This window comes from Macaca thibetana, chromosome 8 (genome assembly GCF_024542745.1).
Source record: "Macaca thibetana thibetana isolate TM-01 chromosome 8, ASM2454274v1, whole genome shotgun sequence".
NCBI lineage: Eukaryota > Metazoa > Chordata > Mammalia > Primates > Cercopithecidae > Macaca > Macaca thibetana.
This window is the reverse complement of record NC_065585.1, coordinates 28,459,414-28,477,336: the sequence shown is the minus strand read 5'-3', so window position 1 is coordinate 28,477,336 and position 17,923 is coordinate 28,459,414. Positions and strand designations below refer to the sequence as shown.

General features: G+C 36.5%; 1 protein-coding gene across 2 annotated transcripts in view; it reads right to left on the bottom strand.

The window, feature by feature from the left end:
• EIF3H (eukaryotic translation initiation factor 3 subunit H) overlaps positions 1-17,923 on the bottom strand; it is a 122,692-nt gene that overhangs the window by 14,545 nt on the left and 90,224 nt on the right. For both annotated transcript variants that reach the window (XM_050801499.1, XM_050801500.1), the window contains 3 exons: positions 2,964-3,131; positions 1,371-1,470; positions 15-164 (listed from right to left, as the gene is read on the bottom strand). In XM_050801499.1, the coding sequence (XP_050657456.1) occupies positions 15-164; positions 1,371-1,470; positions 2,964-3,131 (418 nt within the window). The remainder of the gene's footprint in view (positions 1-14; positions 165-1,370; positions 1,471-2,963; positions 3,132-17,923) is intronic.

Below are 17,923 nucleotides of genomic sequence, written 5' to 3'. Positions count from 1 at the left end.
GCAGGGCCACTTACCTGCTGGCAAGGCTGAGCAACTCATGTTTATCTGCAACAGCTGACTTCTTTTCAAGTTCCCACATTAGGACATTGATCAGATGTGAATTTTTAATTACAATCGGCACTTCTTCAAACATGTACTCAAAGGTGATATTTGCTTTTTTCAAACTGTGAAGCATGTTAAAAATACTTTAGTCTGATGGTCAAAAGTAGGTGCTAAATTGACTATTTCATAAAATTTACCTAATTATAGGCCCTATCCAAGATCTTTGTTTCATTAACACTCTTAAAAAAAAAGTAGAGAAACTAGAGTTTTACAGAGTCAAGCATAAGTTAGGTCATTTGAGTAACTTTGAAAATGATCTGAATTTGAGCTAAAGCCCAGAAAATAAGATTCTTGGCAGAAGAAACTACTCATTCTTTGTAATCAGGTATCTTTAAAATTTCACTGATACTAAAATGTAAATGTCACAGTAAGTTATGCTACACAACCTACATCTACAACTTAATTTAAAATAGCTAGAAATGAGAAATACTCTATTTCTTGAAAAGTTCATTTTAAAAGCCTCTTCAATTAAGAGTTTAACAAGTAGCAGAACACTCAAGGAGACTCCAGATACAATAGTTAGAACACGCCAAGAACACAGTTTCTCATAGTTTAGTTATAGCTACCACATCCAGGAATTGTCCATGAGGATTTTTCTTTTAAAATTCTCTGTACCTTAACTTTTTAGGAGCCAAATGGGAAACTAGAGATGAACTGTCCTGCATGAAGTCAAAGCCATTAATTTTGATTCAACAGGAACTAAAAATTTCTATAATTAACAGAAAATGGAAGAATTCTAAGTATTTAATTGATTTAAAGTAAATATTACAATGCCATTAAATAGGATCCCAAAACAGCTCCATCCATTAATTCTCTGCATACCTGTCACCCATAAAATTGCCAATAAGCCACATTCTTTAACAAATTCTTAAAATATTTATATCTTTCCCACCCCCTCATTAAACAAGGGTTCGGAAAATAAGACACACAGCTCACAACCAGTCTGACACAGAGCTTACAATCGGACAGCCACTGATCACTCTTTCCACCTCCCTTTATTCAATCATTTATTTCTTCGAATCCAGTAGCTAATTAATTCCCATTCTAACTGAATTCACCCTTGCTGAGAACAACAGATGAGACATTCCCTAAAGAATAATTTAAACACGGAAAGGGATAGAGCAAGCAGCACTTGGCATGCAGAAAACTTCTACAGTCCACATGGCAAAAGCATTACTGCACCACAACCGAGGATGCAAGAGACGTGGCAAAGAAAAATCTTAACAGAAAAATACCCAACCCTTTACCAGATGCCCCCAAACACTTACGCTTCAGGGGAAAAATCCTTTTCTTTACAAACTTCCATCAGTTTAGGAGTCAGTCTGTAAGCCTTTAGTGAGAGAGACCCTTGGGCAGTTTTTATGGGATCTCAAACAAGGAAAGAGAAACAAATTACTAAGAATTTTGTCACTACCATGCTTGAAGAGCATTGGTTCTAGGCACATTCTGTTGCATATCACACAATCTTTGCAAAATAAAGATCAAAATAAACAACCAGAACACAATTTGAAGCAGACTCAAACCACTATATAGCAAGTAGCACTCGAAAATGCAGGAATACCTCTATCTATGCTACTTATGATAGAGTAATTTCCTCTGTCAAAAACTAAACATACAAGAGTTATTTTCAAATTCATTCCTCAGCAAGAATCAGTAATCTTGCTGAAAATTAAATGTATCATATGTTCTAGACATCTTGTATAATTAGGAAATCACTGATAAATATTAAACATGAAAATCCACTGCATATACTTGGGTAGTTCTTCATTCAACTTAAAATGAATAGCCCTGCACACAAAATGTATCCATCCTAATAATCACTGTTCACATTTCTTCGTTAAAACAGATTGTAAAAACCATTCAAGTTAAACTGCTATCACAGAAGTGTCTTTTTGGAGAAACTAATTTTGTCAAAACTAACCGCTGAAACACTCCATGCGTAAGGGAGCTTAGCACTTGCTGCATGATAACAGCTCTGGCATGCCAATATTCGCCTAAAACCTGTGTTAACATTCATGTTGTCTGAAACTTAACACAGTGAAACTTTTTGCAATAGGTGATAAAATGAAAACCAAAATAGATTGAAACAAGTGGAAAATTCATCAAGGTCTGATGATGCAATGTTTCCAGCCAATATAAGTACACTTTAACAACTTGTTCTTTACTGTAATCCAATTGTTAACATACTGAAACAATTTTGGGGCAGCTCATAAGATTGATCGTATTCATTAGTATTTTTTCTGACAGATACTCAGGACGTTACATTTACTTCTCAGCTGGAAACTATATGCAAGTCTGCCAGATATGGCAAACTGTGAGTGTTTGGGGAGGGGGAAGGCTATAAAGCTGTTAAATTGCCTACAGTTCTGATACAGCACAGAACATCTGGTCTGGAGAGCTTGAGGAAACACCATTAAATAGGCCGAAAAGAAAAAAATCTTTGTGCTAAGAAACAGTCCAGGTTTTGTACACTGTTGTCAGAGGTATAAAAAAAACTTGGCACACTGTATTATGATTGGTCAGTCACGTACAGAGCCAGACACTCTAGCAATCGGGGTTTGTTAAGACATCTGGTCTAGTTCCACCAGCCCCTTCAATGAGGGAGGGGAGATGGAGGAATAAAAATGAAGCAGCTACTCCAGCATTCCAAAATGTACACATCAGGGCTCTGATAGCAAGAAAAATAAACAGAAAGAAGGAAACCCTGTCTAGACTGAGCTGCTGCTGAGGCTGCTGCAGAAACAGGGTTGGTATTTACTTGAGAAGGCCTGCCAGACTGCTCTTAGAGGCAAAAAAGACAGAAAGCAAAAATAGTAGTAATAATATTAAGGGAAAAAAAGAATAATAAACCTCCTACTAACCGTAAATGAGAACGACAGATTCTTCAATGGCATGCTGGTAACTGAACTGAGAGTCCAGGAGCGCCCGGGTAACGAATGAGCCATAGTATGTGGACTGGTACCAGCCCACATGAAGATGATCAATGTTTACATGGCGAAGGCTCCGCATCATTTCCATCTGATATTGGACTGGATGATGGGGAAGAGGAAATTAAAAGAAAAAACTTTTTAATGATGTTACTAACATTAAAAACAAGCCTTTTTGGAAACAAATGTCTACATAACAATTTATTAGCATTAGGGAACAGGAGTCCAGATTTAAAATTCATTCAATTCATATATAAAGCAAAACAAAATTAGGCTTTTAAATAATCAGGTTTCCTTTTATTCTTTAATGAAAAAATATTTTGCAGAAAATGTATAACACACAATATTAATGCCTTGTTGTAACAAAAGAATTATTAAATGTGGCTTCTACTCCCCTTTTTGAAACTCTCAAAATAGTAAATGTTTAAGAAAAATTTGTATAATTACTAAATTGGTTGGTTGTAAGAAGTTTCATTTGAATAAAAGAGGAAGAGTTATTAATCTCTTGTTCAACACAGCTTTTAGAGCTGAAAAACTAAAACCATTAGGAAAACTAAGGGGAAACAATTAACTACCAACCACACTGCTTATATATGAAGAGGATACAGGCTGCAGCTGATTCAAAATACAAGAATACATTTTTGCCTTCATCTGGTGCCCCCTGCTGCATATGCTAAATTTTTTAAAGAATTATTTTTTCTTGTTTGTGTGTTCCTTTGTTAAGTAACAGACACTATTTTTTCCTTAGAATAAAGTTATATTTTAATGACCATGTATAGAATGAAAAGCTTTAGTGACTTTTACTTTTTGTCAAATTAATGACTACAATGTATAATGACTATAATGTATACTATATTAAAGCAGCATTACCAGAAAAACAGATTAAAACAATATAATAAATGACATTTTAAAAAGCAATATAGCACAATAATGCACAACAAATATATAATACAGGAGAAAGCTTTATAGTCAACATAATAGCCATGCTACTTCTATTATTATTAATTATTATTATTAATAATTAATATTATTATTTATTATGTTTCTAATTATTATTAATTATTAATGAGACAGGGTTTCACTCCCGTTGCCCAGGCTGGAGTACAATGGCATGATCTTGGCTTACTGCTGCCTCCGCCTCCCGGACTCAAGTGATTCTTTTGACTTAGCCTCCCAAGTAGCTGGAACTACAGGTGGGTACCACCACACCCAGCTAATTTTTGTATTGTATTTTTGTAGAGATGGGGTTTCACCACGTTGCCCAGCCTGGTCTCAAACTCCTGGGATCAAAGGATCCACCCACCTCCGCCTCCCAAAGTGTTGGGATTATAGGCATGAGCCACTGGATTCGGCCTCAAACTCTTTCTATTATAATGAACACATGACCATGCTGAGTAAATGTATTTGCTTAACTTGAAACCTGTTTCATTTTCAAAATTCTTACTCAAGTTTTAGCAAAAGTAAAGTTATACATCTGTCATTCTTTTGGTTAGAGCACTATAGTTTTACAAAGCCAACAAGACTCAGGATCATAAAGTATAAAAGAGTGTTCCTCAGATGGACACAGTCTGATTTTTCATTACTTGTAGGGGAAGAAGTTATAAATCTGCTTATCCCAAGGAAGGTTACAGTTCTCCTGCTAAAAGATGGCAGTCAACTCATCAACTGCTCAAGAATTGTGTGTTTTTTGAGGTTTTTTTTTTTTTTTTGCTATGTAGAAAAGCTAAAAAAAAAAAAAAGTTATTTTGCCACTATCTGAAGAGACTTTCTTAAGCCTATGGCAATGTTGCAACAGAGCTGGAAGCTGCACTATTGTCAAGATGCACACAGTTTAAGTGCCTGTTTTGAAAGTGGGCTCATTCATTCATAAAAAGAAAAACCAGTGTTAATATAGAGGAAGTTAGGCTACCAAGAGTATGGGGGAGAAGGTGATACTAATATACCAGACACTTTATATACTAAGCCAGTGTTTCTGTATATTTATGAATAAAATACAAAAACAAAGTCATATAATCTATGCTATACTCTAAACCACCATTTCTACCTTAGAAATCTATTTTATACATAATATGATAGCTTGAAAAAGCACTATGAAATATGATAATCTTACACCAATTATTTTTTATCTTCATATTTTATTTCTCTAGCATGTGAGAGGAACCTCACCCCGCCCCCCCAGCTAGTTTAACAGATTCACATCAACCACATAAATTTGGCAAGTGGGACAGAATCATTGCTATGATCTCCTTCTGTTTTGAAATTCCATAATTCTTTTAAATCAGAGTAAAATCACTGATTTGGCTAATAAATTTTAATTAAATTTAATTTACGAGAGAAAAGTCCCAGTTTATTATAAGTAAAATGGGAGCTGAAACTAAATTTGCTATTTATTTTAAAGGGAAAGGGAAGAGGAGAGATTATTAAACAACTGACAGAACAAGTAAGATTTTAAAAAATCTTTTTTTTAAATCAATACTTACGAAACATATTAGTATTCAATTTAGCTACAACATAAGCAGAGGTTAGAGTCTGCCAACGTGTAATAGCAGAAAAGAAAGACTTGGAATATAGAGGTTGAGGTTCTCATGCCAGCTCTGAGATTTCCCCTGTGAGGATCTTGCTGTACAGTTAACAATTCTTCTCTGATATTTAATTTTCCCATCTCCAAAGAGATCTGAGAACCCAATCCCAGTCAAAACGCTATTATTCCACATTGTTCATTGGATATACTAATTATAAATAAAGAATTTTATATTAGCTAGAGGGGCTTCCAGCATGTATTATGATTTAAAATAAAAATACATTCCTCTGAAAAATATTCTATAATCTTGCTAAGTCTCTCCTCAAACAGCTTGAATACAAGAAATTCTCTAACGGCATTTCAGGATACATGAGGTAAAATCTCCAAGATTAGTAGCAAACTTCCAAATTTCTTCTTTATCCACAGTCTTACCTATTCTGCAGCACCTCTGATAAGGATAAGAATGAAAATGAAGTGTTCCCCTAAACTAGGGAAGAAAGTCAAGAAAACCTATAGCCATGTGGAGATACCACTGCTCCAACATATTTCTGGGGACTGAGGAGTAAAGAGAGATCAGCTTCTTTATTAGGAGGAATGAGGTGAGCATTTCCATTTCCTCTTCCATGGTTTAGAATATGACAAAACATTTTGCAAGATTTTGGACACATTTATAAGTCGTTAAGAGTTTTTCATATCACCTAAATATCAGAATAAAGGGGCTAAGAGCAACGATTGGTCAATTAAGAAAATCACTTCAAAAATGTACAATGTACTAGAATTTCACTAATAAACAATGTATGTGTTGGCCTAATCTACGTAAAGTGCCAGGAGATTCTTTATCTTGGTTTGGACTTACCACTCCAGTTTTAAAATTAAAACAAAACTTTTTTTTTAAGTGCCCTCTCAGAGGCATTATATAAAGAAAGGACCTAAACAGTCCACAAGTGAGTCTTAAAAAGGTGGGGCTGCGGATGCTAGAGCTCCGAAATGAACCACAGTGCACACAGGCCCAGTTCTCACCATGACTGCTCACATGAAGCGCCAAAAAATGCAATATTTGAAGAAAAGAGCTCACTTTGATTTAATAAGGTAAAAAAAAATTATAATACTGTTTCTGTTTATTATAAGTCAAGGAACAAGAGACACAACTCACAAACAGCCATGTGAACTGCGTTATCTCTGTAGACTTTCAGGTCTGTGTCCCCATTCTTTGAATCCCATCTCCCTTCACCCCCAGTTTCTCCTCCTCTTCCCATTCAAATTTTCAAAAAGTAGAAAGCCAACTCCTGCAAAAGCTTCCTGGTAAACCTAAGTAGGGATACTAAATGAACAGCAACTGTCCCAGTGACCTGTGTCAAAACCATGCTCCTGGCAGGCACCATCAATGGAGCTAAGCTGCCACACCAGCTGACATGTATTTACCCCTCTGGACTATGGTAGGGACAAGGGAACAATCGTGAAATGATGACATGCCGGTTAAGTTTTACACAGGAAGTAAGAAATGGTCGTTCCAGATTCCAATCTCCTGGATGAACACCCTTGCTTTTGCGGCTATGCTAGTTTCTCTCAGGAGTTACACTGGGTGGGTATGTAAGGTGAGCACAAGAGACCCAGTTTGGCTACAAAACAGATAAAACAAGGGAGGGGAGAAGCCTCTGCCTACCTGGAATTGTCTTGTGATGATGATGCCATGTCACAGCCCACAGGCACTGGTGACTGTGAGGTAATGCTCTTTGCCTCTTCATATGCAGGCAGTCCTCACATTTCTGGCTGATTTTAAAAGGAGGGTATTTCACTCCTGAGAAATAAGGCTCAGGAGTGGCTCACACCTCAGAAGGAAGAGAATCATGTCCAAAGAAACAAAAGGAAAAAGGAGGAGGAAAAGAAAAAAAGGCTCCTTGACTCGAAGTGCCAGTTGCCTACTGCTGTGTTAATGCAGACCAATGAAGAAACAGGCACTGATTGGCAAATTTGCAGAGTTGGTCCAGGGTTAGACAAGCTTCAATTTTTGTTCTAAAGTTCTCATATTTAATGGAAGTCAAAAGAGCAATTTCAACCAATGACATTCTCTTCTGAGTTAATGTCTAAATATTCCTGGAGAAATTTTCCAAAGATGAATGGCAAGAGGATAATCCTTTAGGGAGGGAGAACTATTTTAAAATTCATAATGTTTAAGAGAAGGACTTAGTAGAAAATAACCTTTTAGGCATTCTTAGTACAAAAAAGCAAACATCCCCACTGAGGAAAAGTAGTATGCAACACATAAATTTCAAAGACAAACTGGTCGGCTGGGCCGTGGCTCATGCCTGTAATCCCAGCACTTTGGGAGGCCGAGGCAGGTGGATTACTTGAGGTCAGGAGTTTGAGACCAGCCTGGCCAACATGGTGAAAACCCATCTCTACTAAAAATACAAAAATTAGCTGGGCATGGTGGCAGGCGCTTGTTAATTCCAGCTACTTGAGAGGCTGAAGTGGGAGAATTGTTTGAGCCCAGAAGGCAGATGTTGCAGTGAGCCAAGATCACGCCACTGCACGATACTTGGCAGTAAGCCGAGATCATGACCAGTGCACTGAGCGATAGCGCGAGATTCGGTCTCAAAAAACAAACAAACAAACAAACAAAAAAGACAAACTGGTCTTTACTATTAAGCCAACTGAAACTACTAATACAAAAAGTCACACTTGGATGCAGTTGAGCTGGTGCTATAAAATTTGGAAGGATTATAAAAATGAGAAGTTTTATAAATCTCTTCAACTTCTGCAATTGTTTTAATTGGTACACATGTCCCAAGCAAGGAAAGCCTGCTTTACAACACCGAATAACTGCTTGAAGTTCAGCACCAGTATATTCATATTCAGTTTTTCCAGATAACCTCTTTGCAAAACAGTCCATTTTAAAGTGCCTAGAGCTAATCTGTCTTAACTGAGGTGAACTGTCCAATAACTATCCCTTTCAAATATCAACCACATTTGTTGGGATTTCTCTTGTTTGACCGTCACATATGAAAACACTGAAAATAATATGCTGTCTTACATTTAAATGTTATATATATCTGGAGTTGCAATGGCAACCAACCAAGCAAGAGTATGAGATCCAAGTGCTCCTGAAGATCACTGGAAAGGACAACAGAGTAGACGCTTTTCAGTTCAGCAGAAAAACTAACCAGCATTCTTCTCACCTTCAATTCTTCATCCTCATTTTTAAAAAATCATCTTTTTTATTGTATTATTTTAAGTAAGCCCTCGTGAAATACAATTTCTCACTGAAAAACAGGAACAAAGAATTGCCACCGATGGATAGGCTGGGATGAGGATTAAGTAGAAAACTAAAAATGGAGCTTATTCAAACTCAAAAACTCAAGATATGTCCAGTAGATCAAGAAAAAAGAAGTGTTTTGCAGATATGTTATTAGGGAACTCTTAATGAACAAAGTCATTTAACTTCTAAAAATTAAAAACAATTTAAGAATCTACCATCTAATGACTTAATATTTTACCAAATAAATCCAAATTATTTAAAAATACAATAAAATTATTTCTAAAATAAACAGAGCCTGCAGGGAAAGAGTAGAGCTAGGCACAGAGAAATAAACTACCACTTAGTGAACACTTCTTATGTCAGACTTCCTGCTAACTGTTCCACATGTTATCTAACTTTGTATTTCTCACAATAACTCTAATGAGCTAATCATGATTATTGAAATCCTTTTAGAAAAGCTGTTTACCATAGCTATGACTTCAGACTCTGACTCCAAAGGCTAGCCAGCCACCCATTTTGAGAGCCTCATTACTTCCTATTGGGGAAGTATACAGTAAATTATTTCTGAATCATTGAAGCACAGCACAAATACAAGAGAAATACACAAATTTCTAGGTTTTCAGAAATCACATCTTGTGTATATTTGACATTAAATTAATCAATAATTTAGCAGTACCAGTAAAATTTTAAGTGATAAAACCACCACCAAAGATTGTTAAATACTACAGTTGATAATTATCACAAATACATAATCAAACTCCTAAAACGCTGCATTCTATGTTACTATTTGAGGCTTGTGCCATGACTACTTTGTAACTAAATACTGGCTTAGATCAAAGATGACCTGTACAGGTATATAGACTGAACAGAGACCAGATCTAGTTTTTTTTTTTTTTTTTTTTGCAGCAAAAAAACAAAGCTCAATCAGGAGATGCAAATAGCTTAAAAAGCAAGCAAACAAACAAAACCCCACAATGTCCCAGAAACAAACCAATGATCTCAACAAATACGACAGGGAGGTGGAATGCATAAAAATCTCCTATCTGTTCTGGCATGAGAGCTAACCAAAGTAGGACTTTTAAGAATATAATTAGAGGCCTCCTTCCCAGCTGCAACATGGGACACGAGTGAGCACTAGGCTGTGAACAGTGAAGGCTCTGTGCCATTATTTAACAAGACAAACTTTATTCTGTGCTTTCCTCTTCATATCAGACTTTTTGCCAAGCTGCACATACGTTTCAGGCAATATTCAAAGCTACTAGCAGATGTAGACTTAGGCAAACAGAATGTGCATTTGAAAAAAGAATTAAATAAGAGTCTACTTTGGGTGGAAAGAATTATGGAGTACACAAATTTCTTAAAACGTCCATATTCTCTGCATCCAGTCTGTACCACGTATTCATCTCGTTTCAATTAATACATGTTATTAATACCAACCTGTGACTGCTAAAAAATTTTAGTAACAGTTCAATTTTTCACAATGAAGTGTCCAATGTAAGTTCTATTCTACCTAGATACTAATCTGTTGTATTGTAAAAGAAGTAACAAAAATACTGCCTTTCTTAATAATCTTACAGAAATTTTTTTAAAATCGTGGGTGGTTTAATGTCTTCTTTGAAGTGTTTATGAATTCTGAAAAAAATTTTTTTTTAATGCCAAGCTGGGGGATAATGGAATGGGAATTGGGTGGGGGCAGGCACTGTTGCCCTATTTTATCTTTAAAACTAGCAATAACTTTGACAATTATTAGAAATCAGGTATTTTGAGGTTTTCCTGTGTCTCAAGAAGTCTTCTATGAAACAAATTGGATTCTTCACACAAAATAACACTTACATCCTATAACAAATTTATATTATCTTCTTAACCAAATCATGAAATAAAACCATGAGATCTTATTTCTTTGAGGTTATATGAATCTGAAATACATAAATATATTTATGGCCTTGGTCATGAAAACACATATACACAGTGGAAGATAGAGAGCCATCAGGAAGTTAATTGTGTGTCATTTGAGATGTGTTTATACAAACAAACTGAATTTACCTGGAAGGGCTCACCATGAAGAACTCTCACATAAAGAACAGCTTACTGACCAGTGCTACCTCTTGCTACAATTAAGAGCATGGTATGTTAGAAGACAAAATGAGAATCTTTAGTGTTAGACAAAAAAAAAAAAAAAAATTACACTATGTAATAGGCTCTTTCACGAGGACAAGTAACACCTCCTGTCATATTTCCCAGGTACTAGATTAATGTTAGGACAGAGGTGCTGAAAATATTCCCAAAGAATGGAATATTTCAAAAACGTGATTGCTGTTAATGTACTTGAAAAAAGTCACAACTATTGGGAAAGTATACGTGTGTGTGCATGCACCTGTGTGCATGTGTGCACACTCTGCCCCATCCACAAAGGACCTGAGGTAGCTTGCATTAAACGATACAAGTGGTAAGTAGTACCAGAACCACAAAACATCTAAATTAGAATATAGAAAGTAGAAACTGAAGGAGAGGCAGAGAGAGACCTGAACAAAGTGAATCAGGCCATGGATATTCTGCTTAAAACATACAATTCGGCTCCAAGCCAAATCAAAGCAAAAAGGAAAACATGGTCATTCATATCCAAAGGGAGACAAATATCAGATCTTAAAGCAGGTGAAACATTTCCTAGTACTTAACCCTAAATGAAATTAGTTTAACCCTAAAATGAAATTTTCACGTGGGGCTTCAATGAAAACTATTTTAAGACATTTCTGTTATAGAAAAATCATGCTTGATTTGCCTTTCCTATAAATCTCAGTTTCTAATGTAAATCAAGGAGAGAACAACCTGAGTACTTTTGTAAACACAGAAAACTGCACAATTTTACAAAAAAAAAAAAAAAAAAAAAAAGATTAAGGGGCTAACAAAATGAATTAACAGGTTCTTTCTATCTACAGAAACAATCTGTAATCAAATTTATAGAAACAATCTGTAAATTTCAAACTCCACGTGTTTACAAAATAGAATAAGATGTATAAGAAATGAGCACTAAACATTCAAGAGAACAAATGAATCACTTTTTGGAGGTACAGTTTGTAGTGTACACACTAAAGTGTGGTGATAATAAATGACTCACAAAATCACTTCACTTTATTTGTTCTGAAATCATTTACTGGGCACTGCTTGCACTAGGAGCCTGATAACGCTATAGTGGCCTCATCTTCTAAAAGATACCCTCTTCAATATGGTTGTCCAATGAACTGGTGGTAGTTAACACATTTGTCTCTCTAGGCCTTCATTTCCTCACCTAGAAAATAATCGTTTCAACTTCCAAACACATGATGATGGCAATTTTAAAAACTTTCCTACAAGCCCAAGGGCTCTTTGCTTAATGAGCATTTTCAAAAGTCCCATAGGTACCACACACCATAAAGGTATAGACTGAGTTTATTAACCCCACCCTCAAACTCTACTACTTCCATATTTTCTCCCTCAGGTAGGAGATTTGTGCCATCAGTTGTGACTACTTCTCCACCACCCGGCTTATAACAGTCAACTACCTTCTGAGTAGAATTCGTTTTCCTCGAGGCAAAATCATTTAGAATATTTCTAAAAATTTTAAATGGCACATAAAATGCTCGTGAGGTGCTAAGAGAAAAAAAGCAGAATATAAAACTGTAAACCATCTATAAATGCCAATACGTAAGCAATGTGGACTGCAGTCTCCTCCTAAGGAGAAAGACTGGAAAGAAATATGCTAAAATGGTAACGGAATTGTTCTCCAAAGAGTGAGATCATACAAGGTTTTTGCTTTCTCATTTACTCTTATCATTTTCCCATGTTTCTTTGGCAAAAGCATTATTCAATGTATACGATGTTAAAAGAAGTACATACATACATACTTCCATACATACATACATAGTGACAAAAGTTTTCTATTGCTTGCCAACTTGCTGATTTTCCCATGGTCACCTATAGCCTGGTTACCAGTGCTCCTAAACTGTGGGAGCAAGGAACAGGATAGGGTACCAGACTACTCTGAATCTGAAGCACCTAACCTGGTCTGAATAACATCTTTACCACACATTAATTGTGTGACTGGCGACAAATTAACTACACTGGCCTCCTCTGTTGCCAAAAGAGAAAATGTGGGGAATGTGGGGGATGTGGGGGCTGAGGGGGTGGGCACGATACTATCTACTTCATAAGGCAGTTAAGATTAAATGAAATCATTTACATCAAAAGCTTGGTGCACTGGAAACCTCAGGAAGAGCTCAAACACCACCATCACCTATTATTCAGAAATGTTACTTAGAACCCAGGGACTATGATACTCACCTGGGTCAGAAGGAAATATATGTGTAGAATTGGACTGGATTAACTTGGTCTCCACGGAGTGTTACGCAAGCTCCCCTTTTCTCATCTCCATATTGGCGATGGGGGAAATCAGGAAAATGGGGAGGGGGACTGGAGACTTTATGTGTCACTACAAAAATCAAAGTCTATGCATTTCTAACATTCATGTCATGAAACAGAATTCATATGTACAAATAGGAATATGATCAAAAAACAATCTACCATGAGAAAAAAATACTTCTAAGATACTAAAAACACTAAGCTAATTATATTCAGTACAATAAAGAACAGATTCAATAAAGAAACAGACAAGCTACAGAAATTAGATTTCAAGAAAAGGTAATCTTGGGTGTTCTATTATTACTGTGCATATAACAATATAATTGCATTGTGCCATATAAGTTTCTATCTCCTGATTCCATTAATAACTCTTCCAAAGAGAGGAAATAAGCTCCCTGCCCCTATCCCCAACAGGTGACGTTTAAAAAAAGAAAAACATTGAGAACAGGGGTGGGGATGGGAAGGAGGAGTGAGCAGTAATGCCAGCTTACTCAGGGGACTGGGTCAAGGCTATCTGGAAAAACTGCCCACCCAAGTGAATAGCTAAAGTCAGTTAAATACAGCAAACAGCTTTATGATACACCATGTATTGCTTAGGAGAAGGGTCCACTCTAGCAACCTCAACTGCCCAAAGATAAGCTCCTTTACCTTCAAACATCAGGATGATTTGGATTTTAAAAAATAGTATTAAAGACATTATAAAAGCCTGAGGAATATAATTTTTGAAGACTATCCTTAACTGCAACCTAAAGTGGAAGCTGCCAAGAATGGAAAGTGACAGGAGTTATAGACAAGGTTAGGAAGAGCAAATAATTTCCTATGGTTTACTTAAACCAGAAAAATAGAAGTTTTTATAACCACACACTCCATCCATCCTTTCTTGTCCTCCCTCACTTCTTTCCCTACACACTCTGCTTCTTCCAAACACTTTTCGTAGGACAGGAAATACAGCATTCCAAGCTAAGAAAAATGACCAAGCAGAAACCTTCATTGCAGCCCATGATAAACGACAAATCTGAGGTTAGGAACCTATGGTGTATTTTTAAATGGGGCCACGTTACGTTTCCTGTTATGACAATATCTAACCCAGGAATCCTTATCCTGGGATTTCAAGGAATCTGTGAATTTCCTATAATCAAATGCATACGCACTACTGTGGAGACAGTCCAAAGCTTTCACCAAATTCTCAAAGAGGCTCAAGATCTAAAAGGGTAACAAGTACTGAGATGCAATGGAGAACAAACCAAATGTGCTCCTGGAACTCCCAATGCCCCACAAGTATGTGGGGAGAACGCTGAGGTGAGGCTAGGTGTGAGGCAGTTATCAATCCGGTTCCGGGGCAGCTACAAAGTAGCACGGATCAGTACTGAGATCACCAAAGATACACTATCAGGATGAGTACAAATGACAGACCAAGGGTTCAGAGAAAACCCCAGCTTTCAGCAGGAGAGTCAATAGAATGTGACTGTTACCCTTGCTCTCGTCCTACCAAAAACACAAAGTGCGTGATGAGGGAAGCTGGATGGAGGTTTCACCTAACTACTCTGTGATCCAGACTATTACTTTCCAAGGTGGAGAAAGAGACAAAGCTGTGCACGCCCTTACCCACCAGGTGATATGACCAGAGACTTCTACATTTGAGAAGAATATATGTTTATAATTTGGGGGGAAGTTAGTCTCTAGCAAAAATATCACATTATCACATTATTGAAATACTCTCAGGACAAATTTTATTCTATGTTAAGAAATGTACCTTAGATATAAAGAGCTCTACAGTCACATACTAAATACTAACTTCAAGCAACCATCAAACAAACAAAATTTTTGGAGTTTTTACACACAGATCTCTTGAAGTCATTACTGAGATCAGCCTTACCAGCTGTCATTAGGTAATCTGAAGCTCATGAAGATACTTTCCTATGGAGGGCCACTAGGATTAGAGGAAGGTGAAACACAGTATATATAGGGGAATTAAAGAATATTGGACGGCAAAAACATTACTACAGAAAGATGTCCGAAGGCTACAAAACAGGCCAAATAATTATCTTCTGCAATTGGCAAACAGGCTCCTGTCAGATGTTTAACATGGAATTAACTTCTATGGGCTATACTGATAGAAACAAACTGTACAACTATAAATAAATAAACATCTAGGAAAGCATAAATAACTGCCTAGGAAGGACTATCTTTGTTTTACTTTCCCTAAACTTATTTCAGATTGTTTGTCATCCCCTAACCCAGCACAAAAACTGTCCTTCAATGTAGCATCCACTAATACTAAGCCAGCAGTGTATCCCAAGGCTTTTGAGAATGTGTCAAAGGCAGACCAAACAATATCTGCATAGGGAGCTAAGTTTAATCAGAGTATTTGCAATGTTTCAAAGCATTTCAAAGCAGGTAATAATATCATCTTAACAACAACAAAATCTTCCTTTTCCCCTGAAGAACATATATCTTTTCCTTGCAGAAAAGATTATGAGGCTCAGTTAGACCAATGTGTTAAATGGCTTACATGCTTTCTCCTTATATTTTGGGAGAGAAAAATCTGAAAGAATGAATTCATGCATTCATTCTCATGAGAATTATTTATTCTGTGTTCTAATTGTGCCAGACCTTCCAGGTGCTGTCCAGCATAGGTCAGTAAAGACAGAGAAAGCTCCTGCAGCTGACACAGTAGTGTAGAGCAGTAGACAGGGCACACAGGCTGACAGCATTCTAGGGTCTACGCAAATGCTTAATGTTTGTTCCCTAAAGAAAATACTTGGGTGATCCCACAGAGTTCTCCACACCTTTAAATTAAACAAACTATCTCTGTCAAGAACCACCAAAAAATCAAGCTTGGAAGTCAAAGGCCTGGCTTCAAACCTTGTAAAATAATACAGTGTAAAAGAATAGTTGCAGGCTGAGAAAACAGAAGATCTGAATTGTAATTTTGGCTCTGCCATTACATGTAATAAACCAAAGCAGAGAAAAACCTCCCCAAAATCTAAATGCCCTTTAAAACACTTTAAAAATAAACTAATTTTTAATTTATTCCAAATGAAAAAATTGTCTGGTTTAATGTTTATTACAATTGTATGGAGACAAAATAGTAAAACAGCAACGAGTATCCTTGTTAGGTAGAGAAAGCTGACATTTCAAAAGAGTTAAAGCAGAGACCAGATAAAAATCTGCCATGAATAGAATTCCATGTATGTCTTTGCTAAGTTTTGGTATTAGAATCAATTATCTCTACTGTATGTTCAAAAACTTATATTCCATAGAGATAAGTGGAAAAAGGTAGCTTTACTAAAAATATGGTTTAGAAATCCTAATAACCTGAAATGAACAGAAAATAAGACTCAAAACAGGCCAGGTACAGAGGCTCATGCCTGTAACCCCAACACTTTGGAAGGCTAAGGTGGGAGGACAGCTTGAAGCTATGAGTTCGAGACCAGTGCAGATGACATAGCATCTTTAGAAAAAAAATTTTTTTAATTAGCCAGGCATGGTGGCACATGCCTGTAGTCCTAGCTATTCAGGAGAATAAGGTGGGAGGATCACTTGGGCCCAGGAGTTCGAGGCTGCAGTGAGCTATGATCATGCCACTGCACTCTAGCCTAGGCCACAGAGTGAAACCCTGTCTCTTAAAAAAGAAAGAACAAAAAAACCTGAAACAGTGGTCAGTGGTCAAGAGAGGGGGGATAGCAACAAGAATCACAATTTAAGAAATGCCAAGAGTTCTAGTCTAAAGATGACACCAAAAAGCTTATGTGGGTTCCCTGACAGAAAACTGGCCTCAAGCTAATCTGAAGAGGAGAAGGCTCAAAAGGTGTCATCAGATTTTCCTCCCGACACTTTCATTTTTATTTCAAACAAACAAGAATGTCTCTCTCAAATGTTTATCATTTGCAGACCCTTTAACAGACATATGGCATTCATGAAATCCACTGAGTTCAAGTTTTAAAAAGTTAAGTTATCCCAGTCTTAATTATATAACTGAAAGTTTTAATAAAATTACAAAAAAAAAAAGAAACACGAAAAACTGCTGTGTGCCAATGACAGGGACAAAGATGATGTGTACCTCTCCCCCGGGTTTCAATACACAGCCAGGAGGCAATGGCTTGCACTATAGCCTCCATGTCTAGGAAGCTTATTTTCTCGATTTCTACTCTATTAGAAGCTCTTTACTCAGACTTTTAAAACATCAGCAAAAGCAGCAAGCATTTGGTCACTGCTGGAGGATCCCAGATATATAAACAAAATAGGGACTCCAAAATTAAGATTTCACCCTAAATGTCTAAGAAACACGCTATATCTAAAAATTAATATTTCAATCATGGGGATTTGATTCCGATCCTTTAAAGCTCATGGGGATGGGGATTCCCAGAATATCCTTTAAAGCAAGAAATAAGCTGACTCATATCAAATGTGGTATTTAGATGTGGTTTTCAAAAAATATGCCCAGATCTCATCAAAGCTCTGGAAACAGCCTGTTCTAATAAAAATTATCAAAGCTTGGTAAAGTAAGAAGCTCTGGAAGCTGTTCATATCATACTGTGGTATTTAGATGTGGTTTTCAAAAATATGCCCAGCAATCTCATCAATTTCTTCCTCTAATAAAATTATCAAAGCTTGGTAAAGTAAGAACGTCTTACTAACTCCAATATGATAACCTCAATGTTAAAAACTGTGATATTTTTGCTCAGAAATAATGCTGTCAAGCTACCCAGAAAACTG